Genomic DNA, 27,613 nt, shown 5'->3' on the forward strand with positions numbered 1-27,613 from the left:
GGCCGGCCGGTCTCAACCTTGAGCCGTCCCGGCTCACCCTGAGGAGGTGCAGCCCTCCCTGGCATTGCGCTGGGGGCTTTCCGCGGGGTTCCGACGGGGGGCCTTCCATCCCGCCACCCGGACTGCATCCGCATCCTGATCGCCCAGCATCCCCCGCTTGTTCTCCGGGCACTTGCAGGGCGCTTCACCTTCAAATGCCCCCTCGGCGGTCCCCGGCGGACCTGCCACCTCGGAGCAAACCCTCTGAAAACCGAGAGGGCGAGAAGCAGGCGGGGAAACGAGAAAGTTCAAAGGTTTAACTCCTTCCTGCCCGTCCACAGATAACAAGCCATGAAAGGGGACCGCATTGTCCTCCGCACTTGCTGCCGGGCACTCCCAGCCGCTGACCGCTCGCCAGCATGCAGCTCTGCCCCTCGGGTGCCCTGTCGTGCAAAGCAGGGTCTGAAAGGATGGAAGGCTGGAAACTTGTCTGCACTCAGACAAAGGGAGGAAGGCTGTGGGGAGAGGGCTGAGGAAGATCAGGCATTAGCTTTTTCTTCTCCTAGAGATACTGTTTCTGTTTTGATTGTGCCTCTTTGCAGGCTGCCTTCCAAGGATTCCCAGTCTCTGTGCCTGTGAGGTGTGAAGGTGGGCAGGACCCCAAGCAACAAATCATGGATTTTGTTATGAAACAAGCTCTAGGAGGTAAGTGTGATTGGCAAACAAGGGGCCACCTACCCCTCCCCTTTGCACCCTGAAAGAGCGGGGATGGTCTACTCTGGTAGTGTCTGCACCTGGAATGGCTTATTGAGGACTTGGAAGAGTATGCCTGTCACTGATTCGTGATTCCGGAGTGGAGTGTTTGGAGAGTCTGAGCAGGAGAGGGCAGCAACATGCAGAGACCAAAGCCCCAAGTCAGAGGAGAGACCTCCCACAAAGGGTGTGCTGGCCCTGGGTCATGCCTAATTCACACCCTACCACCTGGATGCATATCCAACTGTGCAGTGTGCAAGTCTTGATTTGCTTCATGCCATGTCACAGAGGCAGGTATTACAAAGGACGAAGACTGGTTTAGGCAGAATAAGCCCAAAGAGTGACATTTTATTTATGTATGTAAGCCTTCTTTCATCTTTGCCCCAAAGACTGGCCAAGTCCTGAACAAAAAATGCCCAGTGCAGAAATTTATGTCTCTGATATTTTGAGAGTTAATTTGAGTAAGAACACTACCACAATAAGGATGGAAATGATAATAAAGTATTCCTACACACTCTACCTGGATTTAAGGCCAATCTTCTATGGTGTATGTGAGGAATTGTTTTAACCTAATGGTGTGAAATAGAAAAATTAGGGATGTGTGTAGGAGAAATTGAAAACACTGGACAAATATTTGGGAATGAGGTTCCTTTATTCTGCCACAGTTACTTTCTAGGCTGCTTGATCTGGACATTTGGTCTAAGCAATGGTCTAAGCATCACTGAGATGATGCTGGATGCTGTTGGGAACTGAAATATTGGCCTCAGAGGAAGTTGATCATTCTCTCTTGTATTCTATCTCATGTGTGCATTTTTCATACTTTTTTTCTTTGAAGAAACTGTAGAATCATGAGGCTGTGTAAATGTTTAATGTGTGGTGATATTGATGTCATATACAACTTCAACATTTACTGCAGGACTCTATCCCATGACATGAAAGTAATGTTTTAATCTCTGAAAGTGGCAGGTGTTTTTCACCAGAGGAGCAAGATTTTCACAGTTAAGAACAGAGGAAACAACCAAACTTTTAGTTGGGGTATTTTGAATAGGGAGATCAAACTGGAGAAGAAAGGGACTGATTTGTTTGCACAAAATAGTGAGTTATGAAGACATCTATGTGAGAAGGTAGTGGTTTGTGTTGTAGCAGTGCTGTGTTCCATTTCACTCTTCAGTACCTGTTTTGAAGGAGAATTAGTGTTGAGATGTGTAGGCTTTGCACTGTTTGCTGTAGTGCAAGGTTGCTTGCACAGAATTGAACTAATGTACCTGCAAACTGGAGATACAGCCACTACAGCTGGAGATCCATGAATGCAGTAAAGGGAAATAACTGCTTACAGACTGCAGTTAAGGGTGGGGGCAGGAGGGCTGCAGCAAAGGAATAACATCTATGATGGCTGCTTTTTTCTGCAGCTTGGTGACTTAACATGAGTTGGAAGCACTGTCTGCCTGTGCTTAACAGCATTCACCCTGGGCAGACCTTCATTCTAACAAGATGTTGCATGCCAAGGTCAGGATTTGTATGATAATAGGACTTTCTGAGAAGGTAAATTCAAAAAGCATCTTTTAGTGAAGTCTGAGCTCCTGAGGTCTGTTAAGATGCTGTCCAGGGCACCAGCTCTTCACCAGATGACTTAATGTGTCTGGAACTTACCCACTTAATAAAGGAGAAGTCTCTGCAGAGTGGTAAAATCCAGGAAATGCTAATTCATTAAGCAGAGTCCTGTTTTTAAATTACAAATAGTTTCAATAAGATCAAACAAGATCTCCCAGTGCAAATATAATACTGAAAATAAAGGTGGGTTTGGACACTGTTTTCTTGCTGGAGTTAAAGCCCAAGCTGATGCAAATCATCCAAGTTGGCCAGACTGGCACAGCAAACCAAGGACTAAAAGTTACAGTTTGCTTCCTTAGTTTTGAGGCCAGAACCCCTTCTGTTTGCCAGTTCTGATATCCAAAGGGAGATTTACTAAAGGGTTGGACTCACTGATCCTTCTGGGTCCCTTCCAGCTCAGAATAATCTGTGAATTGTGTCCACAAGGATGATCAAACTGAGCAGAGCGCCAAATCTCTAGTTGATAGGCTTGCTTTGGTAGGATATGTGGTCTGATCTGCTAGTCACCATTTTTATTATCCTCACTTTCTGGGAGTCTTTGGGTGGATTTCATGGCTCTTTGATTTTAGTTTAATATGGCTTTTCCCAGAACACCTCTGAATTAATCTTCTGTTTGATAGGATTTTTTGAATGGTGCGGAAGTTCTTATACCATTTTCATAATCTCTTATGGCATTCCCGGAAGAAAGAAAAAAATACCGCAATTTTGTCATTAGGTCCCCTCTAATTTACACAGAATCAGACCTGCTATAGATTCTGCTTGCTGAACACCTACAGCTAAGGTAGCTTAACCCTTCAGCTATCTCAGATGGTGAAAATTCACAAAGACTGAGGGCCAGTTGGATGTCCTTGACAGAGCATAATGGTTATGTAATTTTCATAAGTAATTTTTTCTTCCCAGCGTACAGCCCTAAAATGAAGCTTAGGCCAGAGCTTTTGATAGCTAAGAGACTGGATTTGAAATCTATTTGCAGGTGGTTGCTTTTGACCTTTCTCTACTGTACAGGATTATGCAGGTCTCTGAAGCATTGGAGGAGTTTAGAACAAGGTTTTGTCTTTGGGAGTGGTCAAATAAGGTACTGATAGAAAAACTCTTACCTCCTCACTCATCTTATTGAGGAAGACGAGGTCTCACTCTGCTAATTAGCAGTAGCACTAACCTTAGCAGAATGCTTCTGTGGGAGTTTTGCCATTGCCTTTGAAGCAAACTTTGAAGATATTAGTCTTGTCTCTAATGGCATAGAATGATCAGATTAGTTTTCCTTGGAGTTTTGCCCATTGGGGAGGAAGGCAATGAGTTGTTTTGAAAGGTAGGTGAGCTAAGTTAGCAGCCAAGGAAAGGCAGTTATGTGGTGACAAGTTGCTTTGTTTGAAAGTTTGATGAGGGTATTTAGGTTTTGTGAAATCAGTTTGACAGTTACTGTATTGCTGAGGTAGAATGTGTCCTGTCCCTGTCTTGTTGTTAAAAGAGGGTGTGCAGAAGTCTGCTGTTTCTGTGCAGTGGAAGGTCATCCTCTGCTGTGCCAGCACTGGGATTTTGCTGCTGTGTTGGCAGCAGAGTTTCTGCCTGAAGGTTGACCAGCTTGAAATGTGTCTTTTTAAATCCTTGGCCTCTTCATGGCAAAATCCTTGACCCTTTCATTAGCAAGAGAGTGAGCATTAGCAGTGGGGACTGTGGTCCAGGAAAAACAGTACAAAATAGTAGGTTATTTGGCTGATTTCCTTCTGTAGTTTTTTTTTTCTTTTTGTGCTTCTCAGACCTTTCAACACCCTATATGGAAATCACACTGTTTATTGTCTGACAGTGACAGAAGCCATGGAGAAGTGATGAACCTTATTAGCTGTGTAAAACGAGAAGAAAGAAGCAAGAGGTTAAAGGCTTAAAATTGCTGCTTCTTCTCCGACATAAGTAACAGCAAGGGAATATTTTGTACCTCTGACCCTGCTACATCACAGACATTGACAGAGGTGTGTAGCCGGGGTGATTTGTCACTTTGCTGTTCCTGTGACAGTTCTTTAAATGAAGATAATCAGAATCATTTAATGACTATATTTTACATTAGATGTGCTCTTTGCCAAGCCAGGTCAGAGCTGGGCTAGTGTTATAATGACCAATGTGTATGATTTCCCAGGAGAGAGCAGGAACTGGATGATCTGGAATGGGTCCTGAAGGAGTTTAGCTATAATACTTTTCACTCTGTATTCCTTATTTCTTGCTAAGTTTGAGTGAAAGCAAATTGTGCACAAACACCTGACTCCCATGTTGTACTACACTGCATCACTTCCTCTATCACTGCTGGCTTGGACAAGTAGGGAAACTGGTTTGAAACAAAAGACAGTGAACTTCATGAAGATCTTCTGGGTCTCATTCTGTTACTGGGTGATTTGAGGGCCAAGGTCTGAGATATTTTCTTATGAAAATGAAAAGAGGAAGCCTATGCAAAGTGAGGAGAATTTACTGGAATGTTGGATCATGATGTGTTTGAAGAGAGAGAGATTTCCTACTGCAGAAAGCAACATTCTGCAGACAAGAATATTGTGAAATTGTGGTATACAGAACAAAAAGTAGCTTTAAATATGATTCTGCACAGAGCCCTTTTAATGTGCTACTTTTATTGCCATGAATGGGAGAAATGGCAAGAACTGGATGGTAAAAGGTTGGAATTTCTGCCTTAAATATTGAATTTTTTTAATGTCAGCCTGTGGATAAATTATCTAAATCCTTTCACATGTAACTGTGCATATGAGTAGTACTGTCTGAATTTCTTCTTCATGCTTCCAGCACCCCTTGAATTCATAGTGGAGTGCAACCACAACAGGAGGAAGCATAGGTACATCTGAGTTTCTGGATATTCACTATGATAGATAATACAGGCATGATTTGCTGATTTATTTGCAGCAGTTTAGAGTGGGGACTCCTGCCTCCCATCTGCTTCTTCTGTCAAGAATCAGTGGACACTTGTTTTGGTTCAGAAGGATTCTTAAAATACTATAGACACAAGACAAATGCAACCAGATTGCCATCTGTAACATGCCAGCAGGGGGGCACCGCCTACTTCAGGTCCCTTACCAGAACTTTGTTTCAGCTGGGTATATCACAAAACACAGTCCAGAGGGAGTCCCCTTGTTCTTGAAGACAGACAGAGATCCAAGCCCTCATGAAGATAATGGGATTTAAGTCACTGTGTGACTTAAGCTCTGAAAGAGCAGCTCCTGTGCTAAGCTTACATTAGGGAAGATGTGAGGGTGTGTGAATGCCAGATAAGCCTGAATGAAAACCACACTAGTGTTCAACATCTTAGCAGTGACCTTCTGTATATTCTACTGCTGCATTTGCCTGACTTTAGTAGCTTGTGAAGTGAGGATTAAGTCCTTAATTTTTCCTGCAGAAGTTAGCAAGATTGAGTGCAGTCAAAGGCAATACAGTTCAGGGTGGAACACATTGTGAAATAAACACAGGGGTTTCTGTGTTCTCCTTCTCCAACTCGCTCTCTTATTTCTCACATTTCCACTTCTGTGCTGAGCCCCTGTGCTGCACTGGAACCTCATGAATCAACTAGGCTGTGCTCCGCTGCTTATGTTAATGTGTGATGTTCCGGAGCAGGACAGAAACTGTAATGCAAAACTTCAAGTCTAAGTGCTAACAAATAGTGCTGGTATTGATTTCTGGGGTCTCTTTTGTCTGTAATCCTTGAAACATTTAACACATGAGGTCTTTCATTTTGCAGTCAGGTGCATCCAAATTACAAAGACTGGAGAATCTGACCAGAGACGTGTGATCTCAAGACCACTGTAGCATGTGATAGGTGTTGGGAGGCCACTTACTTTCATTCTCAGATAACTTCTGCCTGTGTTGTGTATAATTCTGGGCCCCACGAATTAAAAATAGTTTTAAGGGTATTGAATACATCCAGAGGAGGGCAAAAACACTGGTGAAAGGGCTGGAATGAATGTCTTCTGAGGAGCGGCTAAGGACCTAGCTTTTCTGTTTTGGAGAAAAGGAGGCAGAGGGGTCACCTCATTGCTCTCTACAGCTTTTTGAAGAGAGGAAGTGGGGAGGGAGGTGCTGATCCCTTCTTCTTGGGATCCAGTGATAGGAGGCAGGAACCTGGGGTAGGTGGCATACATTTTTCACAAGGAATAGTATTAAAAGTGGTTTTTTTCCCTAATGTAAACTGGTGGCAAAGAGATTTTCTTTGAGAAATTTTGATTAAGTTGCAAGATGTCTTCCAAGGAAGCAAATGGTTGCTGTTGAGATGATACCAGAGAAGCAACTATAGTGATGGTCAACTGATTCATTGCATCCATAATCCAAACCAGGAGATGAAAAACTGACCATTTTCCCTGTTCTTTTCTGGAGAAAGCTTCCTTTTATATTTGCTTACCTCTGTTTGGCCTGTTGCTGTTAGAATCACACAAAGCTTTCCCTTGTGTCTGCTGTGATTTTTCTTATGTTTGTCTTACTTGCAAGCAGGCACTGTGAGCAGTGTGCTTATTGAAGTATCCTTGGAGGAAACATGCAACCTTCAGCTGATTGTAGAGGTAGGCCACAAAGAGCTTAACTAAGATTTGTACTGCAGGCCATCTGCTTGTCAAAAGCCTGCTTGCAGTGGAGTGACATGGATAACTGGGAAGTTTTCTCTCCTGGAGAGGGAGAAATAACAAAATTTCACATATGTTAAGTAGTCTGTCTAGAATTTATACATGGCAGAAAAAAGGATTCTTCTCCTTGGTTTTTCTGTCCACTTGAAGGAAGTTCTACATTCTTTTGATTTTAATATCTGTTGCTGTATACCTGCATCTTTCTGACTTTTCTTTTTTTTTTACCTTCCATAATAGAAGCAAAGTGGTGGTTTCTTGCCAGCTGCATGGTTTTGGCGCAAATAGGATTTGTCAGTGCTGAAATTTTAGCCTGCATTGCATAGGAAATGCTATCTACAGCAGTGGATTTGGAGCTGGGCAGGAGCCTAATGGATGATGTATTACAGCTACTGAGATCTTCCTGGTGAAATGGGATGCTCCGAATATAAGCTACTGGCTTGCATTTGTGGTGGTTCTTAAGGAGAGGGAAGTTCAGGATGTAGTTCAACTGTTAACTGTGGAGGCCTACTCACTTGCTCATGTGCTGGCAAAAGCACAGACATAAGAGAATACTGATGTCTGTGAAGGCTGGTGTACATGGGAGGGCTTTCTTCTCTGACTAGAAGGGTAAGATTTGAATTCATAAAGCTGTGAAATCAAATCTATGAAGGCTGCCTGGGTTTACAAGTCTTGCTGAATGAAGTCAAGACTGTATGGTCTGTATTTGTCAGCACTGCAGTAAGTACAGGGCTCCAAAAGCTCTGAGTAACCTCTGCGGACACTCCACTAAGGGAAGACAGGCATCCTGCCATTACAGGAATGGGAATGTGTCTCATGCTGGGACACCCCCCAAAGGCAACAGCACAAAAATCCACCCTGAAAACAAGATGGTATCATAGGAAATTTCATGTGGCAATTGAATGGAGATGAGAAGTCTTCTGGCAGTGTTTGAAATCTGCTAAATTGTTGAGGAAGCCTGGAAGAGGAATGGCAATAAACAGGGAAGGCTGGCAGAAAGAAAAGGACAGATCTGTAGTGTTTTGCCACTGGCTTGTCTCATGTCAGAGGGCTACATGCAAAAGGCATGTTCTTCTGTTCCATGGTCAAGGTCCCCTCTCTGAACTTTATGTGATAGTGTTCAGACAAGAGAGGGAATAGACGCTGATGCTGAGAGTCAGACACAAATACAGGCACTAGTGTTTACCTAGGGTGAGAATTCATAGTTTTTCGGGCCATTGGAGAGAGGATATGGTTCATGAAGTGGTAACTGGTATGTTAGCCCCTCAAAGCTACAGAATTTCTATGCCCATTTCCAACAACTGTAAAGACCCTCATCAGCGTCCTGAAGGCTCTTCCAAATTCTCTGTCTCTGCTTCTCTTTCAGTGGTGGGGCAGAAAGTACTCTGCCTTAGCACTGGATGCTCTTCTTTGAGGTGAGGCTGCACCTCTGCACTGCCTTTGTGTATTCATTCCATGTGCTGAAATCAAGTACTTGATCAAGGCAACACAGTGCCTTAAACATTTGCTAACTTACTGCTTTGAGCACTTTTTCTGGTTGCCATCATACTTTCTCATGTACAGTCTGATTGTGAGAGCTTGGAATAGTCAGTTATGTTTCTCTCAGGTTAGTTTTTGGGTCTGGAGTATGTGTCTCAGGATGTAGAACATTGCTGAGAAGGCTGAAAATTTCAACTGATCACTGAACCAGATGCTCATGTGGTTTGCTAAAGGGTAACATCTGCAATTACAGACATGGCAAAGGCTACTAGTGATCTATCGCTGGTACAAATCACAGTGCATATTAGAAACAAAATACTTCAAACAACTTGTATCTCTCTGCTGCAGACAAATTGACAACCACCCTGTGCAATTTGAAGATTATTTTTTTGTTCCCCTCTCTCCTGTATTTTTAAATGAGCTGTTTTTGAGTTGGGTGGATGCTGTCACTGCAGAAGTGCATTAATACAAACAATGAATTTAATCTGCTGACTTTGTGCATCTTTTTGCAATTTGAATTTGTCATTACCTGCAAGATTGAATCTGCTTAGTAGCTGCTTGTATTTTTGCATCGTTATTTGAGTCTCGTGGCTTATTTGCAATGGTACTGACCTTGAAGGAATGTCAAACATACAACATAAGCATGAATTTGGGATTCAAATGTCTGTGAATTATCTTCTGTGGAAAATAAGGGAAGAAACAACAACAACAACAAAAAAAAAAGTGGGGAATGATGGAACTGTTTTGATAACTTCAGTCTCTTGAGAGAATTAGAGCAATGAAGGGGAAGGCAGACAACAATTAAAGGAAAAAAGATGGGAAAGAAATATGTGTCAATGCCTGTGTTGACAAATAGTTGAACTGCCATGTCTCTGTATCCCTGGGTCTGTCTCATTTTTTTTTGTTTTTGCTGGTGAGCTCAGGCAAATCTGACCAGCAGAAAAGACATTTGAACCTTTTGTAGAAGGTAACTGAGTGTGAGATGGTTGTCTCAATTGCTGGCCTTGTCTGTGGGAGAACCCTGCGTATGCTTGGGAAGGTCACTTGATCTCTGTATTAAATGGTGTCTTTCCCAGTCTCCTTGCATAGAAAGCATTACAGGACACCATTATCCCAAGAAAACAACAGACTCAACTAGACACATGCTCAACTCTGAGCACTGCCCTTCCCTTCATGGGAAGTGAACACTATTCTTCTGTACTTCTATCACTCCTTCTGCTTCTTAGTGCTAGACAGAGCTGAACTTCTGGACTTAATGGACTTGAAAATTTGTCCTTGACTTGATATAGGCAATGAAACTTTCTTGTTGTTTCTACTTCACTGCCATGGTGTTACTGAGTATAGTGTGAAACTTTCGGCACACTGCCTGAAGGGGCTGGAACTGGGTGGGATTGCTTGGCCCTGTTCCAGTGACAGTCCTAGGTGTGTCTGTCTCTAGAATTCTTTGAAAATGCATGTATTAATCAATATCTCAATTTGCAAGAGGACTTTGGAAAGGTTTTACTAAGGCTGTGTTGGTTTTTGTTTTTAATAAAAAGCTTTTAAGCACCTAAGTTTGTTTTTTTTCCTCAACAATCAAATAAAGAAGACATCTTGCAAGCATGAAAGACTACATGAGACTAAGACATCATGTCCAAACCAATGTATTTTTTAATCTCTGGCATATTTACTTTATGTTGAAATTAAGTTTGTGCATGCTACTCTTCATTGAGTCTCAGTGAAGTGTTTTGTTCTTTGTGAATTAGATTTCTCTTTGTAGTTTCCTTCAGATTTTTTTAAACCTAAAATAAAAAAAAAAATCCCAAAGAGAATACAAGTAAGTAAAAAAATTGAAGAGAAGGAGAAAGTACTCAGATTTTGCCTATATATGTGTATAGTTCCTCCTATACACAGTTGTAGCTGGAATAAAAGTGATTGGAATGATATTTAGAAAAAATCTTGATTTCATTAGAAACAGATGAATATTTTTAAATTTTGATTTGTGTTTTTGTTTCTTTGTTTGAAATCAGTGTATTTAAAAACTATTCTTGACAATTGCATCGTTCTCCTCTGTATTTTCCTTTAAATATCAGACGTTGCTGTTCCATTTTGCCCAGGCTGCAGAAGGACGAGATTAAAAGGTGCATGAAAGGAAATTTATAATTACATGGAGATAGATTAAAATGCTGAGGAAAAAGGTTAAGCAGGGTCACCACTACTCTCTCTAAATACATGAGAGACGTGAACACTGCAGTGAAGGAAGAACTACTTAATGTGAGGAACAATATTGGTAAAAGGGTAATGTGAATAAATTGGCCATGAGCATCCTTGAGTCAGTAATTATTGTCACTTGACTTGTGGGAGAGAAGAGAGGTGCTCTCTCTGGGAAATCCTGCTGCTGCAGCAAGCAGGAAGAAATGGAAACTGAGTCTTGGGTGCATTTGAAATAATTGTACATGCTCAGAGAGGTAGGGCCAGTGAGGCAGGAAATAATTATTGGTCCTGAGTACCTCAATTGAGAGTTCATGTCTTTGAGTCTTCACTTGTAAGAATGTCCATAATAACAGAATTTACCTAAAAAGTGGTTTCATTTTTACACTAATTTTTTTTTTCCAGTTTGTGATAACATCTAATGGTGTTAGAATGCAAACCCAGCTTAGTGGGAACCAGCATTGTGTTCCTCTAGGTGAACTAGTTACAGAGCGGTGGTAAATTTTCCCTTTTCTGAAAACATTTTAGCCCCTTTGTGTTTGTATAACAGAAGAGGTTTGCCAGATATATTATGTCCATGCTCATGGATGATTTAAAATCAGCTTTTGGATTAAAATTAAAAGTAATTTTATTTCAAAGGACTTGTTGGATTTACAAATTAATTTCTAGAAAAGATGACTGTACTGGATAGCTTCCCAGCTGTGGTGTTTCTGCCCAGGTAAGAATTTTGAGTTTCATATTACAAGCATAGCTTGAAATTCCCTCCTTGGTGACTTCTACCTGCAATTTACATGGAAACTGCTGTTTTCAATGGATTTAGTAATTTTTTTGGTTTATACTTCTGTTGAGATAAAAGTAATTTAAGAATTAGGTGTTTCTCTGTGACCTCTCCTTGGTTTTGAACAGTTGTCTGAAAATAAGACGTTCCATCTTCCTCAGTACTAATATTTACTATTTTCCTGATTGTTAGACTCAGATGTGCTCCATAGTCTGTCACCTGCTCTCTGCTATCTCAATATTTTAGATTCAGGCTCACATTACAGTATGACTTAGGCCATAAGGCACTCTTACCTAGGCAGTGATTTCAGAGGGTGCCTTGGGCTCCTTCCCCATGGCTGATAACTTTTCAACCGAGTCTCCTTCAAACTGCCTGACTGTTTTAGGAGTGCCTACCCAACCAAAACCTTCAGCAAGGGCACGCACGTGAGTGGTAGAAAACCAGATCACTGCCATTGCAAGATGTTGGCTTCTGGAAGAGGATGAATGTGCCATCCCTTTCTTCGGATTGTGCATTTTATTATATTGCCAATGAACATTGTGCCAGGCAGAGATCCCACATCTCTCTGAGTACCATGTCAGGGTGTTGAACACCTTTTTTGGTCATGTGGCCTGAGATCCCCTGTTGAGGACACAATGACTTGCCTCATGGCTGAAGTGCTTGATTGGGACTTCTGGTTTTGTGTTTTGAATGTCATCTGGTAGAACTTTACAGGTGGTACTTCTTCTACCTGGTACTCCTTCTGCCTGACACTCAGCACCTCTCCTCTAAAACTGTTGCATGTGCTCCTGCTATGCTAGCAGATGCAATAACAGCTGCTTAAAATAGTTGGGTAAAAGGCATCCTCTCAACCACTACCACAAACAAGAATGTTCTATTTCCACACAGGAAAATGAAGTCAAAGTGCAAAGTTTTGGCTTTGCTTCACATAGTGAATCTCCCTGGTTTAAAAGTAGAGTATGTCAGTTTCAATCCTGTTTTTACCCCAGTTGACTGTTGTGATCTGGCTGCCCTGAGTTAACAGCACCCCTTAATTTTTTCTCTCTGTTACAGGCATCCTGTCTTATTATTAGTTCTTATGTAGTTATTTGTCTGTTTTTTATTTAGGGATCACTTTAGTGTACATTTTGCTTTGGACTGTACAAGATCCTTCTATACTGGGTCATTTTTATGTGCTCAAAAATCAGTTCTAACTAAAAGACAGTAGAACTAATCTAGCCCAACAGGGATGATCTCTGGGTGACCAGGGAAACTCAGGGCTCTATTCTGCACAACATCGGCCTGAGCACTCACAGGCACTTTTTTGATACAGCATAATGTAATTTAGAAATTTCAGCTGTCTTCCTTGACAGAGATCTGTCAATCTTACAGCAGCTGAAGCATTTTTATTAATTTCTTGCAGATGCAAATAAAATAATCAAAGGGGTTTTCTTCCTCTTAAAAACTCACAAAATTCGCCTCAAAATCTCTGGCTTGGAATATTTCTTGTTTTCATGCAGTCTGTAAAGGGTAAGTCAGATCCATCACCTTCATATGCTTGGAAGAGATATTTATGGCATTTTATTAGGGATGGTCTGGCTAACCTAGGGATGGTATTAGTTACATAAGATCTCAAACATACCTCAAGTGCAGCATGGATGCTGTGGAGTGAAGCAATTATCTATTTTGCTGTCTTCAGAACAGAGTGACCTAGATTCTTTCTTCTTTTTTTTTTCCCTCTTTTTTTTTCCCTCCGTTTTTCCTCACAGGGTGGCCCACTTATTTGATTAAACTGCAACTCAATTATAACTGGTTATGTTACAGTTGGGAATAAAGCAGATGTAAAAAGAGTGGAGCTGATAAAGTAATTTATTTTTTGCCTTACTAGTTAGCTGTAAATTATGATTAGGATTAAGTGACAAACATTTGGTTTAGTAGCTTTTGGGTGACAGATATTTCGCAGTAGCCTTGGCTGGCGGTATGGAATGCAAAAGTGATTCTATGAAAAGTTGTGCATTTAATGGCAAGAAAAAAAAAGGTTATAGTCTAGTTTATGGAAGACTTGAAATAAGCTTTAAATCCAAAAGAGGTCCACAGTCAGGAAATGCAAGGTCAGCATGGTTAATATTTTGTTTGAAGTGAGTACATGAAACACATTGACACTTTTGCATTTTTTATAACTTTCATGCAGTGCAAATTCTCTGATAAATCATTAGAGGCATTAGGAGAGTGAATAAGTTATCCAGGTAAGAGGAGCTCCCATACTGCAATCCTTGGTTATGAAATTACCCTTTAAGTTAATGACAGCTGTGTAGCTTGTGGTCCGTGCTAAAAACACTATAGTTAATGAAAACTGACATTGGCTTAGTGTTGTGTAAATTTCCTCATCTATTCTCTCCCCTCACTTAGGCCCAGGGAACAAACCAAAAGCAAATCTGTTCAGTGCAGGGCAACCTGGAAAGTAAAATTCCTCTTCCCATGAAGTTTAAAGAGGAAAAGGATCCGATAAGAACCCATAAACCCTGAAAGCATGTAGAATCTATTACATTGCTAGGCAAATATCTCTGGGGAGGTATCTGCAGCAGGGATGAAGTTGTGGTTAGAACCCAGCATCAGATTTATGCAGGGACTCCAGGTGCCAGGACCTTGGCTTGTCTCTTTGGGCTGGATGCTGAGTATGGTTTGTTGCTGTGTTATGGCATCACTGTTGCCTCCTGCACATTCAAGCATGATGACTTAACCAGGTGCAATAAAGCAATGGGAATTCTTCTGTTGCTTCTGTCTCTGACAGTGGGGAAAGCTGATTCTGTAAATGAATTTCTTGATGGCAGAATAGGGGAAGCCAACCCCTTCCTCTTCTGAAAATCCCATTACCCAGTTTAAGCTGCAGTGTCTTGCTGCTCAGTTTTTGAAAGCCGTCTCAGAGCTGGAGAGTTTGTTCTCTGCAGTATGAGATGGCTGCTGTCCTTATCTGCCTGGATTCCCATTTTACTTCAGCAAAACAGGAAAGAAGTGTCCATCTATGCCAAAATCTTCCTTTCATATCTTGGACCATAAGAACTTTCTCAAGGATCAGAGAAGAGCTGATGGACAAGGGCCTTTGGAAATCCTCCTTCTTGCATTTGTGCTGAACTTCCCTATCAGGGAGGAGTGGGCTAGTAAGGAAGTAGTATGCAGATATTCTGGGAGACAGTGTACAAGGCTGATGACTGAGTTCATTGGTTATGACAAGGGCCAGATCTGCTCCAAGTACAGCTCACTTACAGCAAAAGAGAAAGATCACATTGCTCCATCTTCAAGTATTTTATAAGAGTGAAGTGCTATTCATCTTTGTAGGGCATTCTTAGTCTTTTGAGAGGGATTAATCAGAAATAGCATAGAATATAATAGATAGTCATGTAATTTGAAGACCTTGAAAGTTCTAGAAGGCCTTGGTTTAAAGATGGCTGACATCATGGAAAAGGCCACACTTAGTTTCAAATGGTTGGAGTGCCAATTGAAATTTGAAAGTATCTGAGACACACACATGATTTCATATTCTTTTCTGTGCCTCTTCTTACCTGTGTTTTTATGGTGACTTTAATGGTTAATTTTCTTTCCTCTCAATAGCTGACAGGCATAGATATGGACCTTGGCTTGTCTTTCAGTCTCCTTTATTTTCCTCATACCAAGAACTCTCATGCCAGAATGTTATCTCTTTGATTTACTTTTGTGCTAAGATAGCACTGCAACCACTTAATGGGAGAGCTTAGGAACTGTCTCTTGAGATGTATCCACCAGGATCAGACTATCTTCATCTAAAATGTGGTGCCTAACAGGAGGATCTAATTGGCATCACTTGTCTCAGCTGCCTGAGGACTGCTGCAGTGTCCTGAGAAGGCACAGAGGGGATTTGTTTGTTTAGTCATGCCCAGGATCAAGAATGGTTTACATATTCCATACAAGAAAGATGGGCAGGACTTAGACCTGATAATGCTTTCTTTCCTGTTTTCCTCACCGCATAAACTCCAGTCTAGCTTCTCTCTGAAGGCACCAGGTGATTCATGTCCGTGTTATTGCCCTGCGCAGAGCTGTAAATCACCCTTGTCTACCTCCATGGCACTGTTGGGCGTCCTTTTCTTATGTACTCCTTAGGAGCAGACACCCTTTAATGGTGCAGCTGGTGGGTGGTAACAGCATGAATCTACTGACATTTTGCTAATGGTATTTGTTACGCTAGAGCTTCTGTCTGCTTCATAGAAATTCTGGGGATTATTCTTACCAGTGATCTGGTAAAATGGATCACAATGATGGAGGGAAGTGAAACAATAATTCTTGTTTGAGGGCTCAGCTCTCCACTTACCCACCAATAAACCTGTTACCCTTTTTTGAACTGCTACAACATTTTTCCTGCAAGGCATGTGTCTAGATTCTGGTGCTTGCCACTATTTAGAGCCAGGTGTTTGCTGAGCCCAGCAGTGGGGACAAGGACAGAGAAATGATAGCCATGAATTTGCACAGCTCACCAGTCTGGATTACAGGGCTAATATGCACATGGTGCTGCTGAAAGTGCTGTTGCAACTGCCAGTGGAGCATATGTGTAGGGGTTAATGTGCCGTGGCTATATCACTGACAGTCTCTGAGTAGTTAAATTCAGTTCAGGGCTCAAGCGCAGAGACCTGAGGTTCCCTATGTTCTGTAAAATGCTCCCTGTTTATGTTTGCTAACCTTTTAATTAGAGAACAAAATAGAGAAAGTCATAAGAGGTAACTGTCTTGAAATGCAAAATGCTCAGTAGAGCTTTATTTTAACAAGGTTCCTATTCCCAGTCTCTTTAACTATAAAGCCCTTTTAAGGGAGTCAGCTCATGAATCAGTCTTTATTAAGATGTGTATTAAAACTGGCAGTAATTGCCCTCTAAAAAATAAGAAATTAGTTGTGTTGGGTAGAACAGGATTTGTTCAGATTTTTTTTCTCATTTAAATCTGGTTCCATGCCCTCAAAAACAAAACAAGTAGTGCACCTGGATAGTGAGATGAGAGAAGAGTATTGTCACAGTTTCTCAGCTCCTTGGAGAAGCTGGCCTGACCTTGCAGCCTTGTTGCTTAAGGACAGAGAGCAAAATGCTTGTAATCAGCTACTCAGAAACCTGGCTGACTTTAGCTGACTCTGGTCACAAGCATGTGCCAGTATGGTAAATGAGAGAAATTGTCTATCTACAGATTTTTCTCTTATTTTCTGGCCCATAGGATAATTTTTCACAGGTGATGCGGGAAGTCCTGTCTGTTTTCCAGGGTATTCTGGGCCTTTGAAGGATATTGAGGAACAGAAGGTGTAAGCCAAAAGCTTTCTTCCCTCTGCCCACCATCACCTCAGCCCGCTATCAGAAGCAGAGCTACTTCTTTAGCTCTCATTCCTGACATGTTGTTGACCTCTGGTCTTGGATGACCAGTCAATTGTTAGACATTTTTTCAAGGCTGCCAGTGTACTCTCAACAGGCCTCTAGGTTATGAGAAGCTCAATGTGGTTTATACCAGAGGGCAGAATGTGTGCGTGAACCCAGCATTAGTTTCTTCTGAGATTGTGCCTAGAGCAACAAATATGTGAGAGGAAGCCAGCTGGACTGGCAGTCATGCTGCCACTGCTTTTTGGGTCAAGGCCTTTAGTGTTCCAGTTCAGTGTCACAGCACAAGTAGGCTGGACCTAGGTGTCATGGTCTATCTGAGAAAATGGTTCCACTGCTGTGTGATCAATGCTGCTAAGCATAAGCGCAGATACATGGCTGTACTACGTACCACTTAAACCACACAATATCAAAGGATGCAGATCCCCAGACTCATTTTGGTGAAAGGATGTATTTGTCATGAAAAGCTATTCGTTATGTCAACTTCAGTTTGATTAACTTGTCTGTGTAATATTCCAGCTGAAGATCTTGACCATGCTCATTGCGGAACTCAAATGGATAGGTGAGTTTGATATCAGAAAGTAACATGTATCATTTTAACTAGAGACTAGTATTTCATTATTTAACATCTAAAATATGTGTCTTCCCCGAGCAGATCTCTGGGGAACATTTACAGATTCTTCCTATAAGCAAGCATGTGTTCCTTCTCTGACCCAAAAGGTGATAATGAATTGATTAAAAGGTGGTAGTTCTTTGCTGGAGAAGGATGAAATACAGTATTGGCATATATTCTGGCCACTAATTAAAAGAATAGGATAAAGGTTATAAGGTCATTAAAGCATTTCTAGCAGAACACAATGGTTCAGAAGATTGGGAGGATTTTCTGCCTGATATACTCACACTATGTCAGGATGAGGAAGAGCTGTATTTAGTAGCTCTTCTCTTTAAACTCCTGTATAGCTATTTCCTGGCACACTGCATTGATCTTCCTCTCATCATGATCTTGTAATAATTGTAGGGGCAGGGCAAAATGTAATCTCATGTATTCCATGCCTTAGCTGTGACAGTAATTTAGATTTCTGTCCTGATCTTTTCAGCAAAACTGCCAGTGAGTTCCTTGCAGGAAGGGTTCAAGTACTTGTGCACTTGAATATTCCTCTTTTAGTAGGCACTGTTGGTTTTGCACCTTGTCTATTTCATTCCATTATTTGAGAAGACTGATAATGCTAATTTTGCTCTGTGTGGCAGCCCTTTTTTGCTTGCTTTCATCCAGATACAGAACTGTGGAAAGGCCATTGTGCTTGAAAGCTGCTCTGTTTTTTTCTCTGATAATGCAAAGTATTCTGTTTCCTAATGAACCTTGCATCTGTTGCTTTGTTACATCACCTTGTTTGCACTTTACAATGGGATAAGTGTCCATGTTGTCATTCAAACCATTAATTAAAATGAAGGATAAACCTTGCAGAATATTCTACCAGCAGCACATTCTTCCAACCTGACAGCAAATCAATTGTGCATCAGCTTCCATACCTGACAAAGCAATATAAGTGTTTTCCAGAAGCCTTTTTATGGTAGCTTCTACAAACATACTGATGGCTACAGCTACTATTGTTAACAGGGGAATTTTGAGGTTCCCTCAAAGAAGCAATATTTACTGACCTTTTAAGGAACCTGTGAGAGGCAATGGCTTCCCTTAAGGTGATAGGAGAGAACATCAGACGTGTTTTTTTACCATACCTGCTGAGATTGCTCCTATCAGGAGCTCCAGTCCTCCAGGATTGCTCCTTTCCTCCTGGCAGAAGGTAGAGAGGTCCCAACTACAGACCCAATTTACCCTGGTTTGGAATGTTTGCAAAAAGAAGGAGGTCTGTAGTTGCTTTCAAGTCTGCTAAACAGCAGTCTGTTGGTTTATTGCAATGGTTTACTCTTTTTATTTCTTTGCTTGCTCCTGTGAAAATTTGGTAGGGCAGTGGAATTAGGAGAGGTACTGTGGAGCTAAGGAAGGTTTAGAGTGGTGTGAGGATGTATCCTGACAACAGAATATGGTGCCTGACAGGTCTCATGTTATTACTGCCTCAGAGCTGTCGGTATCCTTGAATTGAGACATGCCCTTAATCTTCTAGAATTTAGAAAGGAATGCTGGCAAAGAATCTGTGAGTTTTGTGATTGGTGTTACACTCTAACCAATAACCAAGTTGTTATTAGTGTTATGTCTTCGAAAGTATTGGATTCTTTATAAGTGTAAAGAACAGGTTATTGTTTATTAGCAGTGTGCTATTACCTCTCTTCATGTACTCTTCAATCTGCTTTTTGGTTTGATGGATATTGGTGTTTTTTGGAAAAAACTGAAACCTTCTATGATTATGGGAGTCCTCTCAAAGGAGTGCTCTGTTCATATCAAAGCAGGAAGCATCTAACCCTTAAATCAGTATGCAAGAGGCAGTTTGCATGGTGGTATGTATTTCAAGGACATTGGTTTGTATTCTGATTGAAAGGGAGACATAACTAGCATGAGCCATTTTTATGTGCTGTGGCTCCCTTATCAGAATCAATAGGAGGCTAGTCTTAGAAAAGGACCAATATAGTGAAGATGAGAAGTGAGGATATGGGGGAAATAGCTGAGATTGCCATGTTCACAACAAGAGAAGTAGGATTTACAGGAGCTGAAAAAAAGAGTACAGTGGCATGTGCTGGGAGTAGGTCCCTTGAGTAATTGCCTGAAGCTGCTGTGAATAAAATCTTCTGTCCTTCTTTCTGACTATCCATGACAGTTGCACTTCTCTTGAACAGGAGTAAATGGCATAAACTAACAACTGACACATGAATTTTGGACAAACCTACCAGTCAAACAAGACTTCAAGTTTCCTGCCTGAAGAGGCAGACAATGCTTCTTAATTCTGTCTTCCATTCTGTAAGAAAAAAAAATCGAAACTCATGGTGGTCTTCAGGTGTGCTAATTTAGGGCCATGTTTAAGATTTCTTCTAGCAGCACTGACATTTAATTATCTTTTCATGACAGCTGTTAGGAGGAGGTGTGATTCCCAGTGATTGTGGCCAGTGTAGTGGCCTCGCGTGTGTAGGTTGCCTGCATGGTGGTCGGGAGAGTCCTTTTTGCACTGGGAAACAGTGTACTCAAAACAAGATAACTCGGTCTGTTCTTTTTAAATTTTACAACAGGAAATTCCTTGGTGGTGTTTGCAAAAGGAAGAAACACAATGGAAATTACTCAAGGATTAATCAGATTGTCCCATTTGCAATTGAGGCATGACACTCAACAAAAAAGCTTTCCTCAAGAGCATTCAAATGTTTCTCTATTCTGGTTTTCTCTTTTTTGTGATGCTTGAAACTGGGACTTTGCTTTAGTATCTAAGCAAAACCAATGTTTAAAAAAATGCATTAAAAATAATGCTTAAAAATATATTTTCCATCTCCCCCATCTCTCGATCTCTCTTTAAGTCACTATCTGTTCACCTTGTCACAAACTTAAAAGGGGTGAAAAAATCATCAGCTTTTAAACAGTTGCGTTGATTCTTGCCTTACCAGTATAAGGCTTCATCCAATGAAGCTTTAAAACAGCTGTAGATTTTGTCTACAGCTGAAAAATTGGGATGTTTAGCATATGTAGATGTAGATCAATGGGATTGCTCTGATCCCAGCTAATGATTTGTGTCTTTAATCTTGAAAAGCTATACATAATGTTTAGTAAAGTAAAAAGCATGAGCTAAAATTAAGCATATGTGTTACTCCTTTACTAGGTTGGGGCTCTTGTTTTCTGTACATTGTGAAGAAACTAAAACTTGTAGAGCCTTTATACTTTCTTCTTCTTTGTTGTCTTGGCCTAGACTGCAATCTCTGCATGACAGAAAACTGAAAATGTGTGCAGAGCTATTGACAGCTAGCCAGAACGTCAGTGAGAGCTATGACATTTTGAGACTTCTAAGGAGATCCAGGCTACAGTCATCAGTTGCTAACTCTCTTTATAAGACAGTCCTTAGGCCTTGTTTCATGCAGCCACTGGCATTTATTCTTGGCAGCAGAAAACTTTGTTCACCCCTCATTTTAGACATTTGGTGTTTGGCCCATTTGAAGAGTGTGAAGTCACACATTTTTCCAGCTATGCTTCTAGGTCATGTCCCATCTTTCTTTGCATCAGTTCTCTGTCTCCAGTATTGCTTCAGATGCAGCTGTGATTCTGGGTTCTTTTGCATAGCAGATTTTATATTGTGATAAGCAGCTGCTAGTTGGAATTGAGGTTTAGGGGCTCATTAGCTCACAGAGACACATTTTCATTTGCATTTTGGGGGAGCTTATGATACCCTTTAATTACAATGTCTGAAGGCTGTCCGTCCTCCTGGGACTGAGTAGCCACTATTTTTCTTCTCATGTGATAAGTAGCAGCAAAATGAACCATTTGTTTAGAAAGCAGATAGATTTCTTACACTGTTGTCTGCCATAGAGGTGGTACCCCTCCTAATCCGTCCTGCATGCACTGGAACACCTTTTTGGTATTAACAATGGATCCTGCTTCTTTAGAACTGCCAGACAGTAAAGTATTTTCCAGAGAGTGGAAAGATATTTACCGTTTTTCACAGAAGAGTGAATTAAAACTCAAAGGTAAATACCAATCACTGAGATGTGAAGTGGGTGAATTTGCTATCCTGACTAAAGTAACTCTCTTTATTAATAAAATTGTAACAGGTGATATATGATTGTGAGAGTATATTCAAAGTAATATTGATTCAAAGCAATACACTAACAAGCTCTAATTCCTCCCTTGAGATAATAACTCAGCAGGCATAGAATGTTTTTCTTACCCAATAGGTGTTCCTGGGGGGGCAGAAGACAGGTCCAGTGTATTGACAGATCCCAGAAGTTATGATGGAGTCTTCCCCTAAACATTTCTCGTGGTTCCAACAATTTTTCTATTTTTAGCTAATTTTTATACTACTACTACTTTAGGTGGAGCTTGAGTGACTTTAGTTATACATTGTACTCAGTGAGCAGGGGTTGTACCTTGGGGGTGGGTACCTGAGATAACCTTGGGATGAGGACACTCATTCTAGTATCTATTTTCCTACCCTCTTTTGTGATGCTTGCTCTTTCACTGTGTCTTGATGTCCTGAGGGAGATAGTTTTGATCTGATTGGGGTCAGAGGGACTTGAATCATGTGTATTGGAAAACCTTCGTCAAGTTCTTAGAATCACGGAATGTTTTGGATCTGAAGGGCACTTCAAAGATCATCTATTTTCAATGTCTCTGCCCTCTACTAGATCAGGTTGCTGACCCTTCCAACCTGACTTTGAACACTTCTAATGACAGAACACCCACAACTTCTCTTAATAATAACCTGCTGTTATTACAAGATTAACCAAAAGGAAGTGCATGCATATGATCACTTTTACTTTTTTACTTGTCATGTTTATGCTGTGTGAGAAGTCTTACCTGTACAGCACTGACCAATCTGATCCCAGGAGTGTGGCTAACCAGTCACGGAAAAGGGTCTCTGCACAGGTGATCCACATAATTGTATTTTTTTTTAATTTGAGGGAGGATTGAAGTGTTGAAAGAGCTAATATTTTGTTTGGGGTTCGTTGATGGTTATTTGGTGTTTGTGTTGTAAATTGTGGTTGGGATTGTGTTAGGATTGGTTGTATGGTTGGTTTTTGGGTTTTTTTGTATTCAGTTTTAGTTGTAGGGTTATTTTGTACAGGTTGTAGGGTGGTTTTCTGTTTTAGTTGTATGATTTTGTGTGGTGGTTGTGTTAGGGGGAGGGGATTTGGTGATAAGATGTCAATAGTTGTGGTTTGGTTTTGTTTTGTTTAGGGTTTTTTTGTAGTTTTTTTTTAGAGTTTGGGGTCAATCAGGCATCCTCAGTGAGGCAGATGTCATATAGAAAAGCTCCCACAGATAAACTTGTCTTGAGCAGCTGTTCATACATGCAGGTGAATACAGGGCATAGCTCCCAGATATGAATTTGAGAGAAGGCCCAACTCTCATGTGGGAACTTAAGAGTACTGAAGAAGAAAATACATGTGTCAGCAGGCAGCATCCACAATCTAGTTGGAAAGGATTAAAAGGAATTAAGTGGAGGGTATTAAAAAAGATACCAATATTTTTACTGATAACAAATGATCAGGAAGGCTGTCCCGGGAAGGAAATATACTTGATCATACACTGATTATTACAGCCTGAACCAGTCCCAGGTTTTATGCAACAAGGACACATGCCTGAAAACAGGGGTGTTTTTCTTAGCATGAGCCACAGTTTTGACTTTCACTGGTTACCTGCGAAAACCTTTCATAGGTTACCTGTCCTGCACTTCTTCTGACATATACCAAAATAGATTGCAGGTTTCTAATTACCAGGGCATATTCTCCATTGATATGACTTCACAGAGATACAGGCCAGTTCACAAAGTGTAAGAACTCATCTTTTACAGATACCTCTCAAAAGCAGAAGCTTCTGTGTCCCCCTTACATGTGCTTACTTACTGGTGATGCCAGCTAACCTCTGTGGGAGAAGAGTGCTGCAGTATACACACATCTGAAAATAATGAAAGATTGCAAATGGTTGGAATCTGTACTCTACTCTAGGCTAGAAATGTAAAGACAGAATAAATTACACAGGAATAGAATTTCTGCCTTGCAGTGAGTGGGAGCAATTTTTGGTATTTGGCATAGCAAGCCTATAGGAAAGCATTTGTTCTAAATAGATGCAGGATGAGCAGAGGGGATCCTGATAGGAAGTGAAAAAGTGCTGAGCAAGAAAGATACCACCTTGTGGCACTCAGTGCTGCTGTTCAGTAAGCTGTGGGATTGGGCTGGCTCATTGGAAACAACACAATTCCAATCATGTAGGCTGAAATTCTTCACTTCAAATCCAGTTAGAATAAGCACTGGGCAGACAAACCTTAATACAGAAAATTCTGTTTCTGTGCCCTAGCTCCTGTTAGTTCCTAGGAGCTACTTTGCACCTACGATCCCTGAAATTCCCTCAAAATATAATTCCTATTGCACACCCTCATGCTGTAAGTTTAATCTTTCCTTTTGGATAGTGGGCACACCAGAACTATGTGCAGTCTGTTTCACTATAGTCAGTTCAAAGGCATCTTAGAAGGCAGGACTCTGTCAGATCAAATCTAAGGACTGCCTAGCCCCAGTGTTGCCTCCAACAGTGGATGTGTTGGGAAGGTAGCAACTGTGTGAGTGTAATGGGGATCTATCCCAGAATGCTGTTCAGCCTGCAGTAGCTGTGGATTTCAAATCCTTGCATGTTATCTCTGTACCTAAAAAATTATTAGGTATCATGTTAGAAGAAGGACAAAAGTTTGATATTCATCAATTTTCTAAAACTGGATGTCTACCCCCAAACCTGCAGTTTGTGTTGAACTGTATTTGTCATTCAAAACAATGTTCTGCCATTTTATAAGCTGTCCAAAGTAAGAGGAGAGCTTAAAAGGCTGTGAAAGTCATTGCGTGTCACATGCTGTGCCTTCCACTTCTGTATGTCCCAATCAGATACTTTGAATGGGAAGCCTGGCTGATGTGTGATTTAGGGTGGATAAAGAATTTTGACATATATTCTCTCTTGTGATAATGATGGGTGAGAGCTATTAGCATAAAATTGCGATAAATCATGCTCATTGTAAAGATAAGGGTCTTGATTGCAGTCAGCACTGAAATCTCTAGCTCATTTCCTGTAAATCACTCACTTCAAAGGTAGAATTAAAAGATCTTGTGCTAGGCAGGCTTTACTGGGGAATTTGCAACTCATTGGCTGTCCATTTGTGTAATTAGGATACATAATATTTAGAAAATCTTACCAAAAAGCTGTTGCCTACTGTCATTTGGATGCTAGCTTTGGCTGTCCTTTTCTGCAAAGAGGTAGGCAGATTTCTGCCTACGTCCTGTACCACTGAGGTTAATGTGTAGGTTTTTTAAAGTTCTGAAAAGGCTGAGCAGAGAAACACAGACCTTTATGATCCTATGTGTGGTGTGGGCAGCTGACACTGTTTCACCAGAGTCTCACATCATCTGCTCACTGTAGGGCCTTTTTACTGTTCTGGGATCCAATACTCCAGAAAGGTATGTAGGAGGGCATGTCTACACTGTATCAAACCGATGGTCTGCTGCATTTCAGCATCCTGTCTCCAGTACCGGCCAAAGGAATGCTTTTTATGAAAATAGAAGTACAAGGCAAATATTTTCCCCTAATATTTTCCCATCCCTCTCATTCCCTACTTTTAGTCCAGTGGCTTTGTAAATATAGTTAGGTTTTCTGTTTCTAATGACCCTCACTGGAATTATCTGCTGTGAGCTTACCCAGCCTGTCCTTGAACCTTTGGAACCTTCCAGTGTCTGCAGCACTATATGCAGGTGTTCCACCAGCCTGCTGGATGTTGCCTGAAGATCCATTACTGCATGAGGGCTTTGTGTTTTGCTTCTCATTCCTTCACTTGATCTTTCAGCTGATTTGCTGGATTTTAAATTGGAATGGGGAAACGCAGTGAGATCTGTTATGACCCCCACACCTAAAGGAATTCTTCTGAGGTGTGTGATTCTCAGGGCACATTTCAAATGTTCAAGAAATTGTTATTGAAGGTGGTTGCATAATCAAAATGGGAAATCTCATTCTCAGTGGCAAAATCCACATTGTCTCCTGGTACTCTAAGAGGACTTGTGAAAGACACAGGGTACACTGCTGTGCTGTTGAAGCAGACTCACAAACACTCTTGAAAAGCACTTGCAGGAAATGGGACTCTTGAAAGCACTAGCTCTGATCTGGAGCAGTAATTGAATCTGATCAATCAAGAGCACAGCCTCTGTACAGTTTTCTTGTTATACAACACTTGCTTAGCCTTCATAAATTAATAGAATTTATTTGTTTACTTACCATAAACCTTTCTGTTTCTGCAAAGCTGAATATTCTGTTTCTGCAAAGCTCTAAATATTCACTAGATCAGTTAAGGAGCCATAGAAAATGCTCTCTCACCTGAATAAGTAGTTATTTTTCTGATGTAAGAAAGAAGCAGCAGGATGAGTTCTGAAAGCTCCATCACTTGCCAGTCATCTGCCTATGATCTGCTGGCAAAATGTGAAGAATGAACAACAGCAACCCAGATATTAAAGAAGATGGAATGATACTGCTAAATTTGCAGCAAAATAACAGTGTATTTGGAATAATTATATTATGTCTCACCTGTTTGTTCTTTCCCAGATTTACTCAGGTATGATTTTGATTTTATACAAGTTGATGTGTGTGGTTTTAGATAGGAACCCAGGTCACTGCCCCACATATTTGATTAGAAAGAATGTTCTTAAAGAAAAGCAACAAAGAAAACAGATTAGCTTTCTCTATCTTTTTTGCTTTCAGATGAAAGAGACAGCTCTCTCTTGGTAATTTCAAAGTATTATTGCTATTATTATTGCTATTATTATTATTATTGTTGTTGTTGTTGTTGTTGTTGTGTTTTGGGAGTTTTTAAGCTAATCTGAAAAAATAGCATTAGTTTAAAAAATGGATAAAAATGCTCTAATGCTGAAAACAGATTGGTAAATCAAGTGGTTGAGGCTGAAGTGGGAAAGTCTTTATAGAAGAGCAGAAACTAGGCAGCTGCACCTTTCCTCTTTATTGGTTTTGTGAGAGCCACCTGTTTGAAATAAATTTGAATTAACAAATCTAAAAGTAGATGCTTAGAAATATGTGAACCTCAGCTCTTAGCAAAATGGAATGATGTAAAAAAACTGATCACCTTTTCCAGCATAATTTTTTCCATAACTCCCTCTGTCATCTGCTAAAACCAGACACACAACTATGTGTTGGTGGCCATGAGACCTAAGAACTTTCAAGAGACTTTTTAGTTGATTAAATCATGGCTTAAGCCATTAAACACTTTCATGGGCTGGGAATTCAGACTTTCTCTATTATCGAACTCAATATAATAATTTTAGCACAAGATATCTGTAAAATTGTCAGAAAAAAGATTGGCCGTGGAATATGTCAAGTCTTGGCACTATTTTTGCCCAAGATGGCAGTAAAAATTCTTCTGAAGTGAAATTGAAAATTCTGTGTACAAGTATAATGCACAAGTGCTTTTCTTGCTGTATTTCATTTTCCTTTCTGTTTTGTTATTGTTTTTTTTTTTTTTTTTGGGCGGGGAGGTTTTTTGTTTCTTTGTTTTATTTTTTCTTTTCCCAGGAGCCTTGTATGTTGTGCAGGTTATAGAACTGGCTTGCTGCTCTTGCCTTCCTCTAGCAACAGTAATTTTGTGTTGCAACAATTTTGCCTATAGCAAAGGTATATTAGAAAGGGTTTACCAGGATGGTAGTCAACCTGCTGGTGAAAACACAAATATTTCCTTGTCTGCTGTGAAGAAGTTGTACAGCATAACTTAGTTCAAGGTGTGTTAGCATGCTTCTGTGGTGTAAAATTTAATGATTTTTGATTATCAATCAGCCATAGTCTGTAGTCCACAACTGTCTTTGTCAAACTGCTGGAGGGTCTCAGGTAAACTGTGTTAGCTGTGCCTTACCATTTTTCATTCTCCTCCAAAGAAAATCCCATTAGTGACACATTGTTCTTCAGGCCACAACATCTGGTAAAAAATTAATTTCTGTGGGGAAAAAATACACATGTGGCTGCTGATTCTTTTGAAGCAGAGAAGTTCCTTAATATTTTGCCTGTGGATATGAGTTCTAGCAGACGAAATTACTGGCAGCATTCTTTTACCTATTGCCCTTGTCTGAGTAGTTTCAGAGGAGAACGGTGAGTTTCTTTTTCTTAATATGGTGCTAAGCACATTTGATAGGATGCCTTGATTGGAGAAAAAGAGTCAGTTTACAGTTCAGTCACCAGAGTGCAAG

General features: G+C 40.7%; 1 protein-coding gene across 1 annotated transcript in view; it reads left to right on the plus strand.

Moving 5' to 3' along the window:
• The first annotated feature begins 587 nt into the window (after window positions 1–587).
• Window positions 588–27,613, plus strand: part of CPLX1 (complexin 1) — a 102,119-nt gene continuing 75,093 nt past the window's right edge. Inside the window, exon 1 of the mRNA XM_005428477.2 lies at window positions 588–684. Coding sequence (XP_005428534.1) covers window positions 654–684 — 31 coding nt within the window. The 5' untranslated portion in view covers window positions 588–653. The remainder of the gene's footprint in view (window positions 685–27,613) is intronic.

The sequence above is a fragment of the Geospiza fortis genome, unplaced genomic scaffold, assembly GCF_000277835.1.
Source record: "Geospiza fortis unplaced genomic scaffold, GeoFor_1.0 scaffold274, whole genome shotgun sequence".
Taxonomy (NCBI): domain Eukaryota; kingdom Metazoa; phylum Chordata; class Aves; order Passeriformes; family Thraupidae; genus Geospiza; species Geospiza fortis.